We start from the raw sequence: 26,732 nt of genomic DNA on the forward strand, positions 1-26,732 counted from the left end.
TTTCTGTGCGTTGGCGATGTCCACTGACAGAGGTGGTCGCGTCCCTGCGACCTGCAGCTGTTCAGATATCTGTGCTCGCAAGTCACAGCTGGAAAACACCTGTAGTGGCTTGTAGAATATGACCTGCCGGACATGTGCAGGACATGTGCTGGACATGTGCCGGACATGTGCTGGACATGCCATGCTGGCTGGTGTGTTTATGACATGGGAGCCGGCTCTTCATGAGACGAAGGCCTAGCGAGGTCTTCATGAGATGAGCACTTCAAGTAATTAATGTAAAAAGCATAAAAGGGAGAACAGTACTCCATGTCATCTCAGTACTTCCTGGTGTATGTCTAGGAGGAGGCTAAGTCTGCTCTTTATAACTGGAATTAAGTATCATAAATTGTGTTTTTTTTTTTTTTTTTTGCTCCGCTGTGTGCGATGCTTACCACATGCTCGCACTGTGTTCGTGCACGCAAACACGAGCGTGCACGAAACCGTCGCAATGCTTGTCTGACCGTGTATCCCTCTTGACAGCAAGTGGAATGTTTCATGGTTCTCCATTCTGTTTTTGTTTTTGTTTTTTAGGATATTCTTTTAGTTTCTGCTTCTTTTGCCCAACATCATGTTATGTGTGAAGGGACCATGAGAGGTGTTTGGTGATGCTGATACCTTCGCAGGACAATGAAGGTTCAAGTCTTTGAACTTTGTCTTGGTACATTCTGTCTTACTGTGTGACACTTGGACCCTAACCACTGACCTAAGACTGCATACCAGGGCCTGTATGCATGAGGCGGCCTAAGGCTAAAAATAGCTCCTTGTGACGTTATTCTGAGAAAAATCTTTGAATTCCTCAAATTTTTAGACATTTCTCAGAATTTTCCCTTGGTAAAATGAAAGTTGTCCGCAAAGCACCTTAGGCCTTAAGAGAGCTCCTAAGGTGCCAAACTGGTAAGAGTAGCGAGGAGAACTTTTTAAGAAGCCTAAGAGTGTCTTAAGCAGACAAGCTGGTGGAGAAGATTATTAGAAATAGAAATATTAGAGATAGAGATATTAGAGATAGAAATATTCTCCGTATGTAGGATGACAGCGAGTCAGTAACACACTACCGGCTTGACCTACGTAATTATTTTATGTTAATTTACTGTCTTAATGTATTTATAAATTGTTTAGGTTGCTATTATCATATCACAAATTAATATTAGCATTCTTTTTATAATTATTATCACTATTATTGATATTATTTTATTTTATGATTACTTCTATTTTGTGATTGGATTTTTAAATGGACCACAATGGAAATAAGTGTTTTCACTTTCTTGTGTCATGCATGTAATTTTAACATATTTGCAACTATATTATGTACTTACATTGAACTTATTAATAAACTCACGTACACTTTTAACATGTAGATAATCGTCATGTGAATGAGATACGTTCAAACATCTTCAAGCTGTGTAACAATTCATTTTGTGGTGAACTGAGTGTTTTTCTTTGGCACTCTTATTTTTCAGATAAAACAACACAGACAATGAAGGGGCGGCATCAAACATGATACACCTTTCACTTATGGTGACAACATTGTGACACTTAACTCACTAAACCAATTGAACTTCAAAAACACAATAAATCAATAACATTAACTACACTGTTAAACTAACATAAACCACAATAACAACATTTAAAACCCCAAAACCGAGAAATCCCATAATGCATTGCAGCAAGAAGTTACAGGTTTAGTGACCGGCCCAGAAATCACTCCAAATTAATTATGCTGAGTATCAACATCATGACATTACATTATTTTCACAGTTATTTCACAACATTATTTTCACAACAGTTGTATGATTGGTTGAATTTACTGTTCATTCATAGGAACGCAGAGTGCAGTTATTTTTTATTTACCCTTCCCTTTCTGTGTCAACCAATCACAGCTCTTACAGGACCACGTCATACCTAGAAACGAGGTCAACTCCGCCTCCTCACTAAGATAGGAGTTTCTGTCAACTCCTTGCTCAGACTTGCTCTCAGACACCTCTTGGGTCTCTCTTAGGCTGGGAGTCCTTGCCAGGATATTATAGGCTAAGTTAGGAGCTCTTTGAGAGGAGCATACAGGCCCAGGTCTCTTTCGAGGAACCTTGGGTCATGGTGTAATGGCTTTGTGTCACGTGAACGGTTACTTAGTGAGACTCATATGAGGATGATCACTGACATTGGGAAGGAGCATCAACTATTATGTTTTGTCCATGTGGTGTTTCTCTGGACATGATGGAGCACCCCATTGTTGAGGACCCCAGTGGCTGGAGAAGGTCAAGGATATGCCCATGTTTCACCTGGTTGCAACAGATAGACGGTTATGTTGGAAAGGTTGAGATGGACCAGTGACACCCGGTGGTTGGGAATCAGGAACCAGCATGGTTCCATAGTGTGGAGGATGTGGTGCCATGTGACACCACAGCATGGTCTCAGACCTGAATCGAAGCTGTAAATAAGGAAAATGCTCTCAGGTACAATGACGGTCGCTGTGCTGGTGCTATTTGATGTTCGTATTTCAAAGGTAATTTTGTGATTTATTATGTCCGCTAAGGACGTAATCATCGGCTTTTCTTTCTTTGTCTGTCTGTCTGTCTGTTAGCAAGATTACTTCAAAAATACTGCATGGATTTTGACAAAATTTTCACCACAGCGTGCACAAAAGGCCATGGAAGAACTCATTAAATTTTGGAGGTTTGGAAGTTTCATTTTATATAGGCTTTGAAGGATTACTTTTAGCAGGATTACATCAAAACTACCATACGGATTTTGATGAAATTTTCAACACAGATAAATATTAGGCCATGAAAGACTCCATTAAACTTTGGAGGTGATCTGGCTCTGGATCCGGATTCTGGATCAAGTTTGATTTTATACAGGCTTCGAAGGATTACATCAAAACTACTTCACAGATTCTCACCAAATTTGCACCACAGATAGATATTAGGGCATGGAAGACTCCACTGAATTTTGGAGGTGATCCGGATCCGGATTGACGGATGTCAGAAATCTCTGATTGCTCTTGTTTCTTTATTCTGACAATCTTTGCTGCACAAAGCTCAATTTGGTGAAACTATACAATTTTAAAAAATGGAAGTCCAAGTAAGTTGATTCTTGTTTAATTGCTGTGGTTTAATTATTTGTTTTTTTTATGTATTTTTCTGTTTTGTTGTGAAGCACATTGTATGTTTAATTTAAAACTGCTGTATAAGTAAATACACCAGTCATTATTATTAATATGCATATGTCGTGGACATGAATGAGTGAAGCTTGTAAGCATCTCACCATGTCATTTATGTTCATCCGACATTAGTTTGAGTAAATTCGTCAGGGGAGCATTAGCCCCCCCCCCCACCCCACCGCCTTTTAGGCATTTTTCTTTATTTGCCTCTCACATACTTGGAAAAGCTCCTCACCATTTAACCATGTACTTTAGGTCCATTCAGCCTTTTTTCAGTAGAATGGTTCTTGGAAGCATGAGCATGACTAAAAGCTTTTAGCCTCTGCCCCCCCCCCCCCCCCCCCCTCCAGATCCCCTGACTTTTTAAGCATTTTCCTTATTTTGCCTTTCAGCTTCTGGAGGGGTTCTGTCCCCCATACTCTCCACCTTTTGAAGCATGTTTCTTTTTTTGCTTTTCAGCTGACCCCTCTAATTACAGCCTTCTTAACCCCCTGCCACTTTAAGCATTTTTTAATGTAGTTGTAAATTAATATTCAGTGTTTTCAGCTAGTTGACAGTAGGGCTGTACAATATGGCCAAATTATCATATCTCAATAGTCATATAAATTGTCATGTAAATGTCACTTATATACATGCTGTCCATATTCTTGAGCCGCTTAGGTGGGTAGGGAGAGTTCCCATGGGATAAAAAAAGCTTTTCAACCTACTATCCCTGGTTCTCAAGACCAGGCACCTAAGTGGCTCTACTCTCTCTCTCTCTCTTTTTGAAAGATATTTAGGTGTACCTTAGTAAACACTAGTAGAGTTCCACCTTAGATTTGGAATGTATAATAGCAGATATACCTCACTGAATTTTCATATCAATATGATAAACAATATGACTATGATTTGACACAAAGTGCAGCAATGGTGAAAATTAAAACATTTTTAAACAAAACAGTAATAATACCACACTCGTGTTGCACTCATCATAAGGTTAGGATACTGTGCCCTACAAAAGTATTGGAACACTTTGGAATTTCACAATTTATTCATGACATTTTAAATACAAGAAATACAAAAAATAAAGAATTAAAATTTATAAAATTATCTTCCTCAAACTCAAACTGAAAGCAAATATCTAAAACTTGATAAAACCTGTAAATAATAATCAGTTTTATTGCGAGTTTTCTTTAGACAAGTCAGGGGCTGGAAACATGAACATTTCCAAGTCACTGAATATGTCTTGGACTTTATTTACATCAATTATGAAGAAATACTAAAGTTGCTTTCACCAAAACGCCAAATCTAGGCTTTCATCTCAAATGTACTTTCTGTGAAATTGTAGCTGAACTTTCAGGTCGTCTTTTTAAGAAAATCCTCCTCTACACCACTTCATCAGGAAAGTTAAGGTCAATATTCCGGTTTCTGAATGATTAGCAATAACCCGTTTACATGCCTAAGCAGACAGAGTTACTCCTGTATACATGGTCATTGGTATCATTTGGAATATCCCCATCTAAACAGCGATGCACATCTTCCACCGATGCTTGATTTAGTCTGGCGTTCGTGCAAATCCTGCTTCGGGTAGGTTTTTGGCCACCTTCTTGTAAATGTCGCTATGTCGGTACTTTCTATCGTCAATAAAATACATTATATTCATGTCTTTCATGATACTAATGAAGTACAGTGGTCCCTCGTTTATCGCGGGAGTTACGTTCTAAAAATAACCCGCAATAGGCGAAATCTGCGAAGTAGTCAGCGTTACTTTTTGCAATTATTATAGACGTTTTAAGGCTGTAAAACCCCTCACTACACACTTTATACACTTCTCAAACAGGCATTAACATTTTCTCACTTTTTTCTCGTGTAAACACTTTTTTTTTCTTCTGGGCAAGAAGATTATAACAGACACATGCAGAACACAATGCGCATGCTCTCCCTTCACTCACTGCCTCCGGGGGTATGGATGCGGGACCTGCAAAGAATCCAAGTCATGGCCACGGAGCTCTGAGGCTACGGTATACCAAGACCCTGCGGCGCTATGGATTTTTCCTCAAATGCCGGAGCGCTCCGCATCAGAACAGCCAGCGCTGTCTCTGGACATGTTGCCAGAGTTGGTGCAGGTCCACACAGCAGAGAGGGGGGCGGTGTGAGTGGCCCCCTGCAGCGTTTACCGAGTGTGCAGACTCAGTAAGCACATCGGAGGCAGTGAGCGCAATCGCGGTGATGCCGACCGGTGCCACGACTGGCCCGCCTGATAAGGACACAGAACACAATGCACTGTTTACATCTGCTTCTGTGGTGTCCGGTGGGTTGCGCGCGCCACATACAAGCAGTTGCCGTACTCAAAAGACCAAGATTCCTTGCGGATAGGACATGCGCAGAACACAAAATAATGTTCCTTTCTATGGGGATATCCCGATGCGCATTTATATGACCTGATATTCGGGTTAGAAAAGGAGTAACTCAGGGGTCTTATTCGGGTTTTTAAAAACTGGAATATGAGCATATTCAGGATTTTGCCGGTGTTTACATGGCCGTGCGCAACCGGGTTATTGCTAATATTCCGGTTATGAAAGGGCTATTGGCTGCATGTAAACGTAGTCAGTGGCTACAAAGAAAATCTGCACCCTCTTGGCCCTTTCTGTAATAAGTTGCCCACCCCTGGTCTAAATTAAAAGATGCTTCAATCATATAGAAAACTGCACCATATTATTTGCCTGATCATAAAGATTCCAAAAAAGGCATAGTTTGGACAATTTGTGACTGAATGTTATGGAGTTATGAGGTAAAAGCAGCAAGAATGGTGACAAAGGTCAGTTTCAGTTTGTACAGGGGTCAAAAGTTAAAGTTGCTCCATTAATTTTGCTCCAGCTGTATTTGTGCTCTCGTCTCTGCTGTTTGCGGACGATGTGGTTCTGTTGGCTTCGTCAAATCAGGACCTTCAGCGTGCACTGGGGCGGTTTGCAGCTGAGTGTGAAGCGTCCGGGATGAAAATCAGCACCTCCAAATCTGAGGCCATGGTTCTCGACCGGAAAAAGGTGCTTTGCCCTCTTCAGGTCGGTGGAGTGTCCTTGCCTCAAGTGGAGGAGTTTAAGTATCTCGGGGTCTTGTTCATGAGTGAGGGACGGATGGAGCGTGAGCGTGGTGAAGAGAGAGCTGAGTAGGGGGGCAAAGCTCTCAATATACTGACCGATCTACGTTCCGATCCTCACCTATGGTCATGAGATTTGGCTCATGACCGAAAGAACGAGATCGCGAGTACAAGTGGCCGAGATGAGTTTCCTCCGCAGGGTGGCTGGATGCTCCCTTAGAGATAGGGTGAGGAGCTCTGTCACTCGGGAAAAGCTCGGAGTCGAGCCGCTGCTCCTCCATGTCGAAAGGAGTCAGTTGAGGTGGCTCGGGCATCTTTTCTGGATGCCCGTCCCATTGGGAGGAGGCCCCGGGGAAGACCCAGGACACGCTGGAGGGACTACGTCTCTCGGCTGGCTTGGGAACGCCTTGGGGTTCCCCCGGAGGAGCTGGGGGGACTACGGATAAAGCGGAAGAAAATGGATGGATGGATGTATTTGTGCTTAATATGATGCTTGTATCACCATTTGAAGGATTGTTTCAGTTATTGCTGCACTAATAAACCAAAAGAACTAGCTGTTGTCTGTTAGTTTAAACGTGTATATAAGCCAACCAGAATTAAAGGAGAAATGCTGCTTTCAACAACCTGGACCTCATTTCTGGCATAAAATATGGTCGTTTACTCACCAATATGTTTGATGTGATTAGATGACTATAGTTTAAACGACGTGTTAAGTTCAAATCTGGAGCAAACATTTTTCTTCTTCTACTGAGGTGGATTAGAATTTTTTTGTGGTACACAGCACCCACTACTGGACAGGAGGAACCTAGCAGTCAATGTGACACTGATTTGAAAATGCAGGTCTTTCAACCAGACATGTGGTGCCGTGACATGTCAATCATCTGTGTCCAATCATATTTCAGGGGAGTCCAGTGAAACACCAGCCTCCACTCTAGCTCCACCCATGCCAGGAAGTGTTTGACATTTGAACATTTAATATTTTACTGTGACTGATAAATTGGCACTTCCTGTTTGAGTGTGAACTTGCCACTGAGTTCCTGCAAGATTCCATGGGATCTCGTCAATCCAGGAAGTGTTTGAAATTTGAACATTTCCTATTTTACTGTGGATTTGAAAATTGGCACTTCCTGTTTAAGATGCCCTGTACCATGAGTGAGCTTCACGCCGCTACGCGACGCTTCACTGATATTATTATTATTATTATTATTATTATTATTATTATAGCGGGCCACATGGTGGCTTAGTGCTTAGCACTGTTGCCTCACAGGAAGAAGGTCATATGATTGATTCTCGCCTGTGGCCTTTCTGTGTGGAGTTTGCATGTTCTCCCCATGTTTGTGTGTGTTTCCTCCAGGTACTCTAGCTTCCTTCCACATCCAAAAACATGCAGGTTAGGTGGACTGGAAAATTTAAATAGGTGTGGGTGTGAATGTGTTTGTTTTTATGTGGCCCTGCACCAGACTGGCGTCCTTTCCAGGGTGTACCCCGCCTCACGCCCTATGACTGCTGAGATAGGCTCCAGCCCCCCGCGCTCCGTAATTGGAGTAAGCAGTTGAAGATGAGTGAGTGAGTGAGTATTATGATAGCTAAGTGGCCTATGTGTGCCTGCGTGCATGTGTATGGATTTGATCACGCAGAAACCTGGTAGAGCTGACATTTTCCAAAATATAAATGCAACACTTTTGGTTTTGCTCCATTTTGTATGAGATGAACTCAAAGATCTAAAACTTTTTCCACATACACAATATCACCATTTCTCTCAAATATTGTTCACAAACCAGTCTAAATCTGTGATAGTGAGCACTTCTCCTTTGCTGAGATAATCCATCCCACCTCACAGGTGTGCCATATCAAGATGCTGATTAGACACCATGATTAGTGCACAGGTGTGCCTTAGACTGCCCACAATAAAAGGCCACTCTGAAAGGTGCAGTTTTATCACACAGCACAATGCCACAGATGTCGCAAGATTTGAGGGAGCGTGCAGTTGGCATGCTGACAGCAGGAATGTCAACCAGAGCTGTTGCTCGTGTATTGAATGTTCATGTCTCAACCATAAGCCGTCTCCAAAGTCATTTCAGAGAATTTGGCAGTACATCCAACCAGCCTCACAACCGCAGACCACGTGTAACCACACCAGCCCAGGACCTCCACATCCAACATGTTCACCTCCAAGATCGTCTGAGACCAGCCACTCGGACAGCTGCTGAAACAATCGGTTTGCATAACCAAAGAATTTCTGCACAAACTGTCAGAAACCGTCTTAGGGAAGCTCATCTGCATGCTCGTCGTCCTCATCGGGGTCTCGACCTGACTCCAGTTCGTCGTCGTAACCGACTTGAGTGGGCAAATGCTCACATTCGCTGGCATTTGGCACGTTGGAGAGGTGTTCTCTTCACGGATGATGCGAAGGAGATGTGTTGCACTGCATGAGGCAAATGGTGGTCACACCAGATACTGACTGGTACCCCCCCCCCCCCCCCCCCCCAGTAAAACAAAACTGCACCTTTCAGAGTGGCCTTTTATTGTGGGCAGTCTAAGGTACACCTGTGCACTAATCATGGTGTCTAATCACCATTTTGGTATGCCACACCTGTGAGGTGGGATGGATTATCTCAGCAAAGAAGAAGTGCTCACTATCACAGATTTCGACTGGTTTGTGAACAATATTTGAGGGAAATGGTGATATTATGTATGTGGAAAAAGTTTTAGATCTTTGAGTTCATCTCATACAAAATGGGAGCAAAACCAAAAGTGTTGCGTTTATATTTTTGTTGAGTATATTTTGGGTCAAAGATGAATGCTGGGAAAACAAAAAGTTGGTAGGACTAATATTTTTGGATAAATGAACAATTTTAGCTAACCAGTAAACAGTGCACATTGTGCTGCAATGCACCATGGGAGTTTGGGGTTTAAAATGTTATTGTGGTTCATATTAGTTTAACAGTGTTGTTAGTGTGATTTATTGTGTTTTTGTAGTTCAATTGGTTTAGTCAGTTTAGTTAAGTGTCATGTTGTCCTCACCATGAGTGAAAAGAGTATTGCTTTTGATGTCTTCTGCCACCGTCTCTGTTTGTACGTGCGTAAAAATTAAAAGCACCTGCTTGCAGCAGAGTGCAGACAAAACAAAAAGCTCTGCATGCGTGTCACTGGGAACAGCTGATATTTGCCATTGGGTATGCTTATGTCTTTTGGATCAAGGGTGAACGGCACCAAAACAGAATGTTGATAGGACTAATATTTTTGGAGAAACTACAGATATTAGCTACTGTTGATTAATTACATTCTGGACTAACACAACATTCCAGCAGGGGCCAGTAAATCATCTTCATATTAAAAGCATGAGTGCGTGTGTGTATGATTTTATTTATTAAGTTCAGTGTAAGTAAATCATGTAATTGTAAGTACATTAACATTTCATGAATGACACAAGAAAGTGAAAAAAACTTATTTACATTCTAGTCCATTTAAAAATCAAATGACATAAGTAACAATAAAATATATTAGTAATAATAATACCGACAATAATATGATAACAAGACCCTAACAATTTATAAATACATTAAGACAGTAAATTAACATTAAATTAAATTAACATTAAATTACATAATTACCAGTAAATAAAAGGGTTGAGTTCTTCTAAAAACTGTTGAGGTCTAAGGATCTAACAACATTCTGGACTCACACGCTATTACAACTCATTATATAAGCTTTGCTTAATTTATTATCACCCTTGAAAAATGTCAGCTGCCTATTTTATAAACACTACCCAATCTAGAGGCTGTGGATCTCCATGGGCAACACACTGGTTATTATTATTATTATTATTATTATTATTATTATTATCTCTGCCTTTCTCATGCACAAATGTTGCAAATGGAAACAGCAAAAATAGTGTTTGTGTGTGTGAAGGTGGAGATGAGTCTTTTTGCATGTGTGCAGTTTCACATTGACTCATAAATTACAGCAGTGTGCACATATGTCTTTAGAAAGCAGGTCAATAAATTGCGCACATACTCTGCTTTTGTGCATACTCAGACTTTAAGCCATGAAGAGTTTGATGCATCTTGCTCTAGGTGTACAGCAGGTCCACTTTTGTTCCACCTGTGGGTATGTCGGGTAAAATAAATATTGAACGCCTCACCATTATTTTCAGTAAATATATTTCTGAAGGTGCTATTGACATTAAAGTGTAGGTGACACCAAAAATGCACAAATAGAAATGATGAAATGTTGATATTTTAAAAATCCTGAACAATAAAAGTCTATAACTGTGCATGTAAGGGATAAACCACAGCTGTCTGAAGTCTGCACTCTATTTCAGCCCTCACCCATGGCCATATTGTTGTGATGTTAACGGGAGAACGGCACCTGCTGATTCAAGCCCAAATCAATTCTAAACACAGCGGAGGTCGAGTTGTTTTAGGATTGATTTTTCTTTTTTTCTTTTTTTTTCTAGCGCGGCGCTTTTTTTTTTAAGTCCAATCTGAACGTGTGTCTGAACAAGCTGTGGTTTGGAGCCTTATTTAGATGACAGTGAGGGAGACGACACCTTGGAGGAAAACCTCAAGTCTGAATACAGTGATGATATTGGCAGAGTTCAGAACACAGGATGGTGATTTATAAAATAAATAAATAAATACTGCAGGCGATTTCGGCATGCGGGTGGAGGTGATACTTTTTTGCCAGCTCTTTGGTCATAATCAAGTTGATAAAAAAAAAAAGAAGAAGTTTTACTATCTGTGACATCAGAAAAAAGTGATGGTGTGGATTTTTTTATTTATGATTTTTTTTTTTTTTCCTGAGAAAAAGGTACATACATTTCAAATCTTAAAAATGTCATGAGGGACTGACAATATCAGCTATTTTTAAAATAAATATTGTTTCGTTCTAGAATACAGTTAGTGTACTGTACGTTAGTAGCGTAACATGTTATTAACACGTTATTACATTAATTCTAATCCACTTGCATTTTTCCCACAAATTTGGTTGGTTAATCGTGTGAGATTACAGACCATTAAATATTGCATAAATGGTGGCAAAATATTAAAACTGTTTCACAGTTAATCTATTAGTCGACGCCCTGACCCCGCGTGCTGCTACACAGATGTAAATAATTGTACTGTCACCTGAGGGCGACAGCAAGGACGATATATATCTGTAGTTGATTCCGTTATTTACAATGTTTTTCTTTCTTCCTGATTCTCTACAGTCTAATGTCTACTGGCCGAACATCCACTCCATCAATCTGACCCTCTTCAACATCAGCAGAGATGACAATAACTTCCTGCTTACCTGCATTGCTGAGAATGTGGTGGGGATGAGCAACTCCTCCATCCAACTCAATGTTCAGTGTGAGTTTATTTTTGCCACTGCCACCATTGGCATAGAGGGGTATTGATCTCACCATGGCTTCCACAGCACCTCTCATCACACTCTGGTGAGAGGTGATCATCACATTTATCTTTTTCTTACTACTTGCTGTTGTGTACATGCATATCATGTAAATACGAGGTCTATTAGATAATAAATCGACCCTTTTATTTTTTTTTTAACTATATGGATTTGAATGACGTGCGATTACACCAATCATGCTTGAACCCTCGTGCGCATGCATGAGTTTTTTCACGCGTGTCGGTGACGTCATTTCCCTGTGGGCAGGCCTTGAGTGAGATGTGGTCCCGCCCTCTTGGCTGAATTCCTTTGTTTCACACGCTGCTCGAGTCGGCGCGCGTTGCTTTATCAAAATTTTTTCTGGACCTGTGAGGAATATCCGAGTGGACACTATTCGAGAAATTAAGCTGGTTTTCGGTGAAAAGTTTAACGGCTGATGAGAGATTATGGGGTGTTTCTGTCGCTGTAAGGACTTCCCACGCAGCGGGACGTCGTGCAGCGCTTCCAGGCGCTGTTGTCGGCCTGTTTCGACCTGAAAACATCTTAATTTAAGGCTTAATTCACCCAGGACGTCGTGAGAGAACAGAGAAGGTTCAGAAGAGGCCGGCATGAGGACTTTATGCGGATATTCCACTGTTTAAGGACATTTTGTAATGAAAGACATGCGCGCAAATTCGCCGAGTCGTTTCCGTGATGACTCGGCAAATCTGTGTGCGCCGCGACAGGAAAAACACCTCCGTGTTGAAAACCATTTGTAAAATTCAGGCGGCTTTTGATGGCTTTCAACAAGTGAGTAACTGAGTAATTGTTTAACAGCTTGGGCATGTTCCAACTTGCCCGTTAAGGTTTCCAACGGAGGTGTTTTTCCTATCGCGATCCCCCGCGGTCGGGTCCGGCCCGACATGCGACTCTGCCCGCACGTTCTTTCATTACAAAATGTCCGTTAACAACGGAATGTCCGAATAAACTCCTCATGCCGACTTCTTCTGAAAGTTCTCTGTTCTCTGACAACTTCCTGGGTCAACAGAGCCTGAAATGTAGAAGTTTTCAATTTGAAACGGCGAGACGCTGCCGCCTCGAAGCACAGATCGCCGTCAGGCACCGTGGGCCGTCCTTATGGTGACACTACCAGACCAAAATCTCTCATCAGCCTTTAAAATTTTTACCGAAAACCAGCTGAATTTATCAAATGGTGTCCACTCAGTTGTGCCTTACAGTTCTGAAAAAAATTTGATCAAATAAAGCAGCAGTCTCTGAGCCATTCCTAAACAATGAAAAAACGACAAGAGGGTGGGCGACTCCTCACTCAAAGACTGCCCAAAGGCGAATGACGTAACCGACAGGCGTGAAAAAACTCTTGCATGCCCACGAGGGTTCAAGCATGTCTGATGTAATCACACGTGATTCAAATCCATATGGTTTTTGAAAAAAATAATAAGGTCGGATACTTTTCTAATAGACCTCGTATATAGTCTACAATTATAAGATGACCCCAAAAATAAATAAAAAATGGTATACATTTCATCCAGAAATTATTCACAGCACTTCATTTTTTTCACATTTTGTTATGTTATCAACAACAAAAACAAAGCCCTTAGTTGAAATTAAGAAGTAGTCTATATTGGGTCTTTAATCTCTCTGCCTCCAAGTACAGAACAGGTACATCTTGAACAGGTAGGACTTGCTGAGATCAGTCTGATCTGAGATGCAGGGCCAGTGTCCATTGATGGTCTCATCAGTGCCTCAGACAGGGGGAAAAAAGAGCTAAATCATTCAGCCAGTAATAACTGCACCTACAGTGCATCCAGAAAGTATTCATAATGCTTCATTTTTTTCCAAATGTTATGTTACAGCCTTATCCTAAAATAGAATAAATACATTTTCCCCTCAAAATTCTACTTACAAAACCCCATAATGACAACATGAAGTTTTTTTTTCTTAATTTTTTAAAATAAAAAACTAAGAAATCACATGTACGTAAGTATTCACAGCCTTTGCCAAGAAGGCCCAAATTGAGCCCAGGTGCATCCTGTTTCCACCTGGGGTAAATTCAGTTGATTGAACATGATTTGGAAAGGCACACACCTGTCTACATATAAGGCCCCACAGTTGATGGTGCATGTCAGAGCACAAAACAACCATAAAATCAAAGGAATATAAATATGGCCATTGGGTCTTGCGAAGGCCTTGCACCTGTCTATTTGTTCATCCATCTCTTTGTCTGTCTGTCCATTTGTCTGTGCTCAGCATGTGTCCAATCCTATTACTGCCAGGGTCTTCAAATTCACAGGGAACATTCTTAGGACACAGACCTTGGACAAGTTCAAAGATGCCTAACCTTGACCTATTTTAAGAGGTCAAAAGGTCACATTCTATTTCCTGTTGTTATGCTCATACGGCAGACAGCATAAGTCCATTCCTATTACTGCCAGAGTCTTCAAATTCACAGGGAGCATTCTTGGGACACAGACCTTGGACAAGCCTAACTTTGACCTATTTTAAGAGGTCAAAAGGTCACATTCTGTTTCCTATTTTTTATGTTTATATGGCTGTGTGTTTTAGGATTGTGTTATGTTTTTATTTTTAATCAATTTGCAAAAATCTAAAAAAAAAAAACTTTTTTCACATTGTTATTATGGAGTATTGTGCCTACAATTTTGAGGAAAATAACGAATTGCATCCATTTTTGGAATACGACTGTAACATAACAAAATGTGGAAAAAGTGCAGTGAACTGACTTTCTGGATGAACTGTATATCCTGCATGCATACACAATAGCATTTTGAGTATTATGCATTTTTTTTATTTACTTTCTATGGCTACTCCAGAGCTTTGTGGGCATCAACACTTTTATGTATCATCTTACAGATCAGTCCTTTCAAGGCACTTTTAGTTGGTGTTGGTTTTTAGCTGCTCTTGTTTAGCAAGGGTAAGTTTGTTGCCACGTGTATCTTGTGCAAACATATAGTGTGTGTGCACAGCTGTGCACCCCCATGTGCGTCTCTGCCTGTAATAACCTGTGAATAACACAATGCAGTACACAGTATAATGTAATACAGGAAGTATGGCAATATGTTGGAACTGCTGTGATGGGGTCTCGATTCACTAACACACATGATCAAGAAGCATTTACTACATGTACACTGCAGTACAGCCTGTTTCTCTATAATCTTGGCTTAACATGAAGCTGTATCATATTATCGTGTATTTTATTTGTGGTATAAGGTGTAGGGCACAAAGGCATGGTATTAACTCTCTTCATTAATAACATGTGTTTTGGCAGTAACATTAATTAAACCAACCAGAATGTCATCTGTTATAAGTTCTACGAGCCGTATGTGCTCCAACTTGGTGGACTGTTGTTTAGACAGCTGACTCGATGGGTGACAGAAGTCAAAGGTTTCCTGGCAATGGAACAGATCTGTGCACAAAGCTTAACACCATCCGAGTAGATTAATTAAGGTAGCAACAGCCAGCGCTGCTCCCTGACTGAACCCCTCCTCCTCCATTTCTATCCACTCTCCCTGAAATCCCATCAAGCCCAGACAGACTAGGTTTTTTCTAATCTATGGCTCAAAGACGTATAGTGCCCAAAAATAATTACACGCCAACAAACATATGAGTACAAGTAGTCTTACAGTTTAAAGAATGTGTGCGCTGGGTCTAAAAAAACAGGACTCGGAAACTAGGAATGACTTCACTGCTGCACAGTGTGCTGCTTTGTCCTGGGTGGAAGAGCCGTGTCAGTTGTACTACACAACAGGATTTCATAGTTTACTAGCAAGAGTTAGGGTTAGAGTTTCCCGTGTGAAATTCCGTAGACATTTGTGATTGATTTGCCTTTAGCTGTCCAAGTTTATAGGTTATACGTCCCTAGACTGGGAGATGTAACAGTTGGAAAATAATATAATTAAATCTATATATTAATAGCCAAGTGGCCTCTGGGTGCGTGCATGCATGCGTGTGTATGGCTTTGATCATGGAGAAACTGAGAAGAGCTGACATTTGCTGTTTGGTTATGCCTTTGTATTTTGGGTCACTGATGAATGCAGCAAAAACAGAACATGGATCAGACTAATTTTGGAAAAATTAGGGATATTAGCTAGTGTGAATAATGGACATTGATAATTAAATTCTGGACTCATATGCAATTCCTGCACAGGGTGGTAAATCATCTACGAGGTCTCTTAGATAATAAACCGACCCTTTTATTTTTTTTTTTAACTATATGGATTTGAATGACATGCGATTACACCAATCATGCTTGAACCCTCGTGCGCATGCGTGAGTTTTTTCACGCGTGTCGGTGACGTAATTTCCCTGTGGGCAGGCCTTGAGTGAGATGTGGTCCCGCCCTCTCGGCTGAATTCCTTTGTTTCACACGCTGCTCGAGATGGCGCGCGTTGCTTTATCAAAATTTTTTCTGGACCTGTGAGGAATATCCGAGTGGACACTATTCGAGAAATTAAGCTGGTTTCTGTGAAAAGTTTAACGGCTGATGAGAGATTATGGGGTGTTTCTGTCGGTGTAAGGACTTCCCACAGAGCGGGATGTCCTGCAGCGCTTCCAGGCGCTGTCGTCGGCCTGTTTCGAGCTGAAAACATCCTAATTTAAGGCTTAATTCACCCAGGACATCGTGAGAGAACAGAGAAGATTCAGAAGAGGCCGGCATGAGGAATTTATGCGGACATTCCACTGTTTAAGGACATTTTTTTAATGAAAGACGTACGCGCAAATTCGCCGAGTCGTTTCCGTGATGACTCTGCAAATCTGTGTGCGCTGCGACAGGAAAAACACCTCCGTGTTGAAAACCATTTGTAGAATTCAGGCGGCTTTTAATGGCTTTCAACAAGTGAGTAACTGAGAAATTGTTTAACAGCTTGGGCATGTTCCAACTTGCCCATTAAGATTTCCAACGGAGGTGTTTTTCCTGCCGCGACCCCCCGCGGTCGGGTCCAGCCCGACATGCGACTCTGCCCGCACGTTCTTTCATTACAAAATGACCGTTAACAATGGAATGTCCGAATAAACTCCTCATGCCGACTTCTTCTGAAAGTTTTCTGTTCTCTGACGACTTACTGCGTCAACAGAGCCTGAAATGTGGAAGTTTTCAACTTGAAACGGCGAGACGCTGCCGCCTTGAAGCGCAGATCGCCGTCAGGCGCCGTGGACCGTCCTTAAAGCGACACTACCAGACCAAAATCTCTCATCAGTCGTTAAAATTTTTACCGAAAACCAGCTGAATTTATTGAATGGTGTCCACTCAGTTGTGCCTTACAGTTTTGAAAAAAATTTTATCAAACAAAGCAACAGTCTCTGAGCCATTCCTAAACAATGAAAAAAATCGACGAGCGGGTGGACGACTCCTCACTCAAAGACTGCCCACAGGCGAATGACGTAACCGACAGGCGTGAAAAAACTCTCGCATGCCCACGAGGGTTCAAGCATGTCTGATGTAATCACACGTGATTCAAATCCATATGGTTTTTGAAAAAAATAATAAGGTCGGATACTTTTCTAATAGACCTCGTATATAGTAAAGCCAAGTGGCCTCTGTGTGCGTGCATGTGTGCGTGATTTTATTTCGTAAGTTCAAGTAAGTACATAATATAATTATAAATACATTAAAAATACATGGATGACACAAGAAAGTGAAAACACTTATTTCCATTGTCGTCCATTTAAGAATCAAATGACAAAATAGAAGTAATAACAAAATAAAATAATAATGATAATAAAAATAAAGGATTATTAACCAAACACAAGGTCTGTACGGGAAAATATCAGACCGAGGTTTTGACATTACAGACCTTGCTGCACTTGGTGCGTACAAAAAAGATAGAGGTCTGATATTCGCGTACAGACCGAGCAAGCAAGGTTAATAATTTGTTTATTATATGGCTGTTGGTCTTCATTTTGCATGTCCACCTCAAGCTCGTTTGCTATTAATTCCTCTAATTCAAACTCATCGGTGTAATAAAATTTGCTCAGAGAATGGTCTTCTTCGTCGCTGATTATTTCTTAGGTTCATTTTTTGTTTTGTTTATTTCACACCGTGAAAAATTGTAAAACAAAGTAGCAAATCTGATATGCGATCCGGACCGATTGCCATAGTAATGGTCTGGTATGGGAAAATATCAGACCAGAAATCAGCCAATCAGAGCTACTGTTGTAGCCATATTGTTGTGAAAGTGTAGTGACACGGACCCACAACAGGGGGCGCAAATGAACGGTCAATAGATGAGCCAAAAAGTAACAATTTAATGTTGTGAAGGTGCACAACGAATACACAGACAATCTCAGAATATGATAACAGTCAATCCACAAAGGTGACGTGTGGGCAGGCTCGAGGATAGAAGACGTCTGTCCTGAGAAGAGCCGGAACCACACGATTTCCGCCGCCACCGAACCTGGTGAATACTGGAGCCGCCAAGTCCCAAATTCCCAGGTGATCACCGTCCCCGACTGTCGGATCTGGTACTGCTGGCGAAGAACAAAGACAGTCAAGTGTGGGTGTGTGTACACCCCGTAACAACAACGGTGGGAATGCCACCTCCACCTCTAACACACACTCATGCAGCATCTGTTTAACTACTTATCTGACGGACGTAGGACGAAACAGTCGCGACCCACGCCGGTCCTCTGGTTGACAGCTGCAAAACAATACATCTTGGAATCAATTAATACAGGCAGAGAAAGTTACCTCCATAGAAGTACGATATCTCGGCAACGAGGTGGAGATGACGTCTGGTCTTTATGGAGTGAGATGCTGTAGAGTAGATGGGTGACAGATGTCAAGAGATAATGAGTGACAGCTGTCACCCCCGGCTGTGTCCGTGGCGGCAGCGCCCTCTTGTGCATGAAGCCCGCACTTCAGGCAGGGCACCCTCTGGTGGTGGGCCAGCAGTACCTCCTCTTCTGGCGGCCCACACACCAGGACCCCCCCCCCCCCAACAGGCGCCTCCTGGCGCCCGACCAGGCTTGTCCGGGTGGCGGCGGTAGAAATCGGCCAGGAGGGCCGGATCCAGGATGAAGCTCCTCTTCACCCAGGAGCGTTCTTCGGGTCCATACCCCTCCCAGTCCACCAAATACTGGAACCCCCGGCCCATCCGACGGACGTCCAGAAGCCGGCGCACTGTCCAAGCCGGCTCCCCGTCGATGATCCGAGCAGGAGGCGGCGCCGGTCCGGGAGCACAGAGGGGTGAGGTGTGGTGAGGTTGGAGCTTCACTGCGGCAGGACTGAGGACTTTGAGGATCTTGTATGGTCCGATATATCTGTCCTTGAGGATGTCCTCAAGGGGGATGTCCTTCGTGGATAGCCACAACTCCTGCCTGGGCTGGTAAGCAGGGGCCGGGGATCGCCGGCGGTCTGCATGGGTCTTCGCCCTCGTCCGGGCCTTCAACAAGGCAGAACGGGTGGAGCGCCACACCCGATGGCACTTCCGCAGGTGGGCCTGGACCGAGGGCACACCGACCTCTCCCTCCACCACGGGAAACAACGGGGGCTGATACCCCAAACACACCTCAAATGGGGAGAGGCCGGTGGCAGAGGACACCTGGCTGTTATGCGCATACTCGATCCAGGCCAGATGTTCACTCCAGGCCGTCGGGTGTGCGGACGTCACACAGCGCAGGGCTTGCTCCAATTTCTGATTGGCCCGTTCTGCCTGTCCATTGGTCTGCGGGTGATACCCGGACGAGAGGCTCACAGTGGCCCCCAGTTCCTGGCAGAAGCTCCTCCAGACGTGTGAGGAGAACTGGGGACCACGATCAGAGACGATGTCGGTGGCTATCCCATGCAGACGGACGACGTGGTGGACCAGGAGGTCTGCTGTCTCCTGGGCTGTTGGGAGCTTCGGGAGGGCCACGAAGTGGGCCGCCTTGGAGAATCGGTCCACTATCGTGAAGATGGTGGTGTTGCCCTGGGACGGCGGGAGGCCCGTGATGAAATCTAGGCCGATATGGGACCAGGGGCGATGAGGCACAGGAAGTGGCTGGAGAAGTCCTTGGGACCTTTTGTGGTCTGCCTTGCCCCTGGCACAGGTGGTGCAGGCCTGGATGTACTCCCGGACGTCGGCCTCCATAAACGCCCACCAGAAGCGCTGCCGGACAACTGCCACGGTCCTTCGCACCCCTGGATGACAGGAGAGCTTGGAACCGTGACAGAAGTCCAAGACTGCAGCTCTGGCCTCTGGTGGGACGTACAGACGGTTTTTCAGACCAGTTCCGGGGTCCGGGCTCCGTGCCAGGGCCTCCTGGACGATCTTCTCCACGTCCCAGGTGAGGGTGGCCACGATAGTGGACTCAGGCAGGATGGGCTCCGGTGGATCCGACAGTGCAGTTTTGACCTCCTCTTCATGTACCCAGGACAAGGCATCCGACCTCTGGTTCTTGGTCCCGGGGCGATAGGTGATCCGGAAGTCAAAACGCCCGAAGAACAGTGACCAGCGGACTTGCCTGGGGTTCAGCCGCTTGGCGGTCCTGATATACTCCAGGTTCTGATGGTCAGTGAAAACCGTGAATGGCACAGACGCTCCCTCCAACAGGTGTCTCCACTCCTCAAGAGCCTCTTTCACCGCAAGGAGTTCTCGATTGCCGACGTCATAGTTCCGTTCAGCCGGGGTCAACCTGCGAGAAAAGTAGGCACACGGGTGAAGAACCTTATCAGTTTCTCCGCTCTGGGATAGCACGGCTCCTATCCCTGAGTCAGAGGCGTCCACTTCAACCACGAACTGGCGGCTAGGGTTGGGCTGCACCAAAACTGGCGCAGTAGAGAACCGTCGTTTCAACTCCTTGAATGTGGCTTCGCACCGATCCGACCAGGTGAAGGGGACTTTTGGAGAGGTCAGGGCTGTCAGGGGGCTAACTACCTGACTGTAGCCCTTAATGAACCTCCTATAGAAATTAGCGAAGCCGAGGAACTGTTGCAGCTTCCTATGGCTTGTTGGTTGGGGCCAATCTCTCACCGCCGCAACCTTGGCCGGATCAGGGGCGACGGAGTTAGAGGAGATGATAAACCCCAGGAAGGACAAAGACGTGCGGTGAAACTCGCACTTCTCGCCCTTCACAAACAGTCGGTTCTCTAACAACCGCTGCAGGACCTGACGTACATGCTGGACATGAGTCTCAGGATCCGGAGAAAAGATGAGAATATCGTCCAGATATACGAAGACAAATCGGTGCAGGAAGTCCCGCAAGACGTCATTAACCAAGGCTTGGAACGTCGCGGGGGCGTTGGTGAGGCCGAACGGCATGACCAGGTACTCAAAGTGACCTAACGGGGTGTTAAATGCCGTCTTCCATTCATCTCCCTTCCAGATCCGAACCAGGTGATACGCATTTCTAAGATCCAGCTTAGTAAAGATTTTGGCTCCATTTAGGGGGGTGAACACGGAATCCAACAATGGCAACGGGTATCGGTTGCGAACCGTAATCTCATTCAGCCCCCTGTAATCAATGCATGGACGGAGTCCGCCATCTTTCTTGCCCACAAAAAAGAAACCTGCACCCATCAGGGAGGTGGAGTTCCGGATCAGCCCGGCAGCTAATGAGTCCCGGATGTAGGTCCATTGATTCGCGCTCAGGTCATGAGAGGTTGTAAACTCAGCGCCTGGAACCAAATCAATGGCACAATCGTACGGACGGTGCGGGGGAAGGGTGAGTGCCAGATCCTTGCTGAAGACATCAGCAAGATCGTGGTACTCAACTGGCACTGCCGTCAGATTGGGAGGGACTTTGACCTCCTCCTTAGCATGTAAACCGGGAGGAACCGAGGATCCTAAACACACCCGATGGCAGGTTTCGCTCCACTGAACCACCACCCCAGACTGCCAATCAATCCGGGGATTGTGCTTCAACATCCATGGGAAGCCCAAAATCACGCGGGAGGTAGAAGGAGTTACAAAAAACTCAATCTCCTCCCGATGGTTTCCAGACACCACCAGAGTTACTGGTTGTATCTTGTGTGTGATTAAAGGGAGGAGGGTGCCATCTAGTGCCCGCACCTGCAATGGCGAAGGAAGCGCCACCAGAGGGAGCCCTACCTCCCTTGCCCATCTGCTGTCTAGCAAATTCCCTTCTGACCCCGTGTCCACCAGTGCTGGGGCTTGAAGGGTTAAATCCTCGCTCAGGATTGTAACTGGGAGTCGTGTGGCAATCTGTGTGTGTCCCACGTGAATGTTATGACCCCCCCTTAGCCCAGTCTCTAAGGGCGGTTGTTGTCGTTGTGGCCGTTTGGGGCAGTTTTTCTGTATGTGCTCCTTTGAGCTGCAGAGAAAACACTCCCCGTTGACCAGCCTCCTCATTTTGGCCCTGTGCGTTTCCCTAACAACGTCAGCAGGGGGAGCTGTTGCCCCACGGAGCGCTGCGGCTGTGGAGCGTGGGGAGGGCGGCCCCTTTTCGAACCCGGAAGGGAGAGGGACGGCGCGTATCCAGCCACGTCCTTCGCCTCGCTCCCGACGGCGCTCCTCCAACCGATTGTCTAACCGTATAACGAGATCGATAAGCCCATCTAAATCCCGCGGTTCTTCCTTAGCTACCAGATGCTCCTTCAGGACCGATGACAGTCCGTTTATGAAGGCGGCGCGGAGCGCAACGTTATTCCAGCCGGACCTCGCAGCCGCGATGCGGAAGTCGACTGCATATTCGGCTGCGCACCGGCGCCCCTGTCGCATTGACAGCAGCATTGTTGAAGCGGTCTCTCCTCTGTTAGGGTGATCAAACACTGTTCTGAACTCCCCCACAAACCCAGTGTATGCTGATAACAACCGTGAGTTCTGTTCCCAGAGCGCCGTAGCCCAGGCACGTGCCTTACCCCGAAGCAAATTAATAACATAAACCACCTTGCTGGCGTCAGACGCGTACATCACAGGTCGTTGTGCAAAGACGAGCGAACACTGCATCAGAAAGTCTGCGCACGTCTCCACACAACCCCCGTACGGCTCAGGGGGACTTATGTATGCTTCAGGGGATGGTGGGGGGGGTTTGTTGAACAACCAGTGGAATGTTAATACCCGGCACCGGGTCGGCAGGAGGAGGAGCCGCAGCAGCGCTCTGATCGCGCGCTTCCACCTGTGTGGTGAGAGCCTCCATCCTGCGATTAAGGATGACGTTTTGCTCGGACATCAAATCCAGCCGAGCGGTAAAGGCGGTGAGGATTTGCTGCAACTCACCGAGCACGCCTCCTGCAGATGCCTGTGCACCCTGCTCTTCCATTGGCTGTCCAACAGATGGGTGATGCCCCTCGTGATCCATGACGCTGGCCGAGATATCCTGTTGTGAAAGTGTAGTGACACGGACCCACAACAGGGGGCGCAAATGAACGGTCAATAGATGAGCCAAAAAGTAACAATTTAATGTTGTGAAGGTGCACAACGAATACACAGACAATCTCAGAATCTGATAACAGTCAATCCACAAAGGTGACGTGTGGGCAGGCTCGAGGATAGAAGACGTCTGTCCTGAGAAGAGCCGGAACCACACGATTTCCGCCGCCACCGAACCTGGTGAATACTGGAGCCGCCAAGTCCCGAATTCCCAGGTGATCACCGTCCCCGACTGTCGGATCTGGTACTGCTGGCGAAGAACAAAGACAGTCAAGTGTGGGTGTGTGTACACCCCGTAACAACAACGGTGGGAATTCCACCTCCACCTCTAACACACACTCGTGCAGCGTCTGTTTAACCACTTATCTGACGGACGTAGGACGAAACAGTCGCGACCCACGCCGGTCCTCTGGTTGACAGCTGCAAAACAATAGCTCTTGGAATCAATTAATACAGGCAGAGAAAGTTACCTCCATAGAAGTACGATATCTCGGCAACGAGGTGGAGATGACGTCTGGTCTTTATGGAGTGAGATGCTGTAGAGTAGATGGGTGACAGCTGTCAAGAGATAATGAGTGACAGCTGTCACCCCCGGCTGTGTCCGTGGCGGCAGCGCCCTCTCGTGCCTGAAGCCCGCACTTCAGGCAGGGCGCCCTCTGGTGGTGGGCCAGCAGTACCTCCTCTTCTGGCGGCCCACACAACACATATAATAATAGTGTATATATGATAACGAGAACCTTTTATAAATAAACAATTTATAATACATTAAGACAGCAAATTAACATTAAGAAAATACATAATTAACAGGAAATAAAAGGGTTGAGTTCTTCCTCTAAAAACTGTTGAGGTCTAAGTTTGAAAAAACATTCTGGACTCACATGCCCTTTCAACTCATTATAGAAACTTTGCATAATTTATTACCACCGTTGAAAAATGAAAAATGTCAGCTACTTATTTATAAACACTACACAATCTAGAGCCTGTGGATCCTCACGGACAATGCATTATTTATTTATTAAAATTTATTTTTCCCTTGTTGCCATAGAGAATTGTCTTTATACGTACTGGGCCAATGATCCATCCCACTCTGCTAATTAGATGATCTCAGAATCAGAATCACCTTTATTGTCATTATAATTTACATTGCAACAAGATTTGAGTGCAATTCCAAAAGGTGCTTTTCCGAGGTGTGAGTAATTATTAACCAAATAAAAGATAATAAAAATTAACAAAATAAATTATTTAAATATACATAGAACTAAAAATAAAATGTAGACAAAATTTAAAATGACAATTATGTACAAATATAAACTCGGGTCCATATGTACTTGGACAGCTGGACATGCACATCCACATACATCCATTCAGTCATTCATTTTCTGTACCCACTTACTCCAGTGAAGAAGGATCACGGGGACAGCCACATTCATCTGACATTCATATAAACTATCAAAAACTACTGGTCTAAAGAAGTGTTCCCAAATCATGGTTCTTGTGACCCAAAGTACTGTGCATTTTCTATTTCTCCATGCTCTAACTGCAAATATGAGCAAAATTAAGTGTGTTATATTGTTCAGCCAACTGTTGATTGGCTGAACACACCTGATAGAGCTGATATGGCCTGAGTTGATCAGGGAAATATGGAAAACCTGCAGTACTTTGGGTCTGAGCACCAGGATTTCGTAGACACTGCCCTAAAAGTTAAAGCAGTGGGCTTAAGACCAGAGAACACAGCGCAAATTCCTGTCAGACCAGAAAATCTCTAAAGTCCCTACTCTGCTTCCAGTGTGCAGATGAGTGCCTTGCACTCTGGCAGCATGCTGATATCAGAGTATGTGTGTGTGAATGTAAGGCATCATTGTCAAGCACCTTGAGCATTTGCTTCAGATGCTGTAGAAATGCAGTCCGTTTCCTCAGAAATGCCAGTATGACATGGTTTTTGGTTGAAGGCTAGAAATGGTTCTATGGAGAGTTCAGTGCTGCGTCTGGATTGTATAATAATGCTTTGAATAGGACATGCTGTGCTCTTCCATTGTTGAAGGTACCAAACTGCCTGTGGGACCTCATCATGACTGAGTATTTGAGGTTCTGTGCGGAGCCTATTGTGGTTTGGTAAAGAACACTGTGGCATTATATTATGTTTTCAGAAACAGCAAATACTGATGTTTACTTTCACGTCTGCAAGGGCAGCTCTGACAGTTGACGGCTTCATTGTCCATCTTCTGTCAGTCAGGTTTTTTTTTAGGTATTTCCTATGGTAGTTGTTGGGCTGCTGAGCTGTAAAAAAATAATGCTCTTGTGAGTGAAAATGATCATAGCTAGTGACTGTTGCTTAAGTAGTTGTCTAATAATTGGAGAGTTAGTACATCAATCTCTGGAAGCTCCTGATTTTGGACTAATCCATGAAAACCATATTCCTCTGAGTGCACAGGTCAGGTTATTAAAACTCTGGCATCACTAATGTGACATGAATCACCTGTTAATTAATTTACAACCCCAATTCCAGTGAAGTTGGGACATTGTGTAAAATGTAAATTAAAAACAGAATACAATACAATACAGAATACAATTTGCAAATCCTCTTCAACCTATATTCAACTGAATACACGACAAAGACAAGAGATTTAATGTTCAAACTGATAAATTTTATTGTTTTTGTGCAAATATTTGCTCATTTTGAAATGGATCCCTGCAACATGTTTCAAAAAAGCTGGGACAGTGGTATGTTTACCACTGTGTTACATCACCTTTCCTTCTAACAACACTCAATAAGCTTTTGGGAACTGAGGACACTAATTGTTGAAGCTTTGTAGGTAGAATTCTTTCCCATTCTTGCTTGATGTACTTGACTTCAGTTGTTCAACAGTCCGGGGTCTCCATTGTCATATTTTGCACTTCATAATACGCCACACATTTTCAATGGGCGACAGGTCTGGACTACAGGCAGGCCAGTCTAGTACCCGCCACGCTGTTGTAACACGTGCAGAATGTGGCTTGGCAATCTCTTCCTGAAATAAGCAGGGACGTCCCTGAAAAAGACATTGCTTGGATGGCAGCATGTGTTGCTCCAAAACCTGGATGTACCTTTCAGCATTGATGGTGCCATCACAGATGGGTAAGTTGCCCATGCCATGGGCACTAACACACCTCCATACATCACATATGCTGGCTTTTGAACTTTGCGCTGGTAACAATCTGGATGGTCTTTTTCCTCTTTTGTCTGGAGGAAACGATGTCCATGATTTCCAAAAACAATTTGAAACATGGACTCATCAGACCACAGCACACTTTTCCACTTTACGTCTCTCCATTTCAAATGAACTCGGGTCCAGAGAAGGCAGCGGGGTTTCTGGATGTTGTTGATGTATGGCTTTCGCCTTTCATGGTAGAGTTTTAAGTTGCACTTGTTGATGTAGCGACGAACTGTGTTAACTGACAATGGTTTTCTTAAGTGTTCCTGAGCCCGCGCGGTAAGATCCTTTATGCATGATGTCGGTTTTTAATGCAGTGCCACCTGAGGGATCAAAGGTCACAGGCATTCAGTGTTGGTTGTCAGCCTTGCCACTTACATGTAGAAAGTTCTCCAGATTCTCTGAATCTTCTGATTATATTATGGACTGTAGATGATGGAATCCCTAAATTCCTTGCAATTGAATGTTGAGAAACATTGTTCTTAAACTGTTGGACTATTTTTTCATGTAGTTGTTCACAAGGTGGTGATCCTTGCCCCATCTTTGCTTGT

General features: G+C 44.2%; 1 protein-coding gene across 1 annotated transcript in view; it reads left to right on the forward strand.

Annotated features, from left to right (window-relative positions):
- Positions 1-26,732, forward strand: part of ntrk3b (neurotrophic tyrosine kinase, receptor, type 3b) — a 618,832-nt gene that overhangs the window by 299,085 nt on the left and 293,015 nt on the right. Inside the window, exon 7 of the mRNA XM_034184491.1 lies at positions 11,485-11,626. Coding sequence (XP_034040382.1) covers positions 11,485-11,626 — 142 coding nt within the window. The remainder of the gene's footprint in view (positions 1-11,484; positions 11,627-26,732) is intronic.

Source organism: Thalassophryne amazonica, chromosome 2 (genome assembly GCF_902500255.1).
Source record: "Thalassophryne amazonica chromosome 2, fThaAma1.1, whole genome shotgun sequence".
Classification (NCBI taxonomy): domain Eukaryota; kingdom Metazoa; phylum Chordata; class Actinopteri; order Batrachoidiformes; family Batrachoididae; genus Thalassophryne; species Thalassophryne amazonica.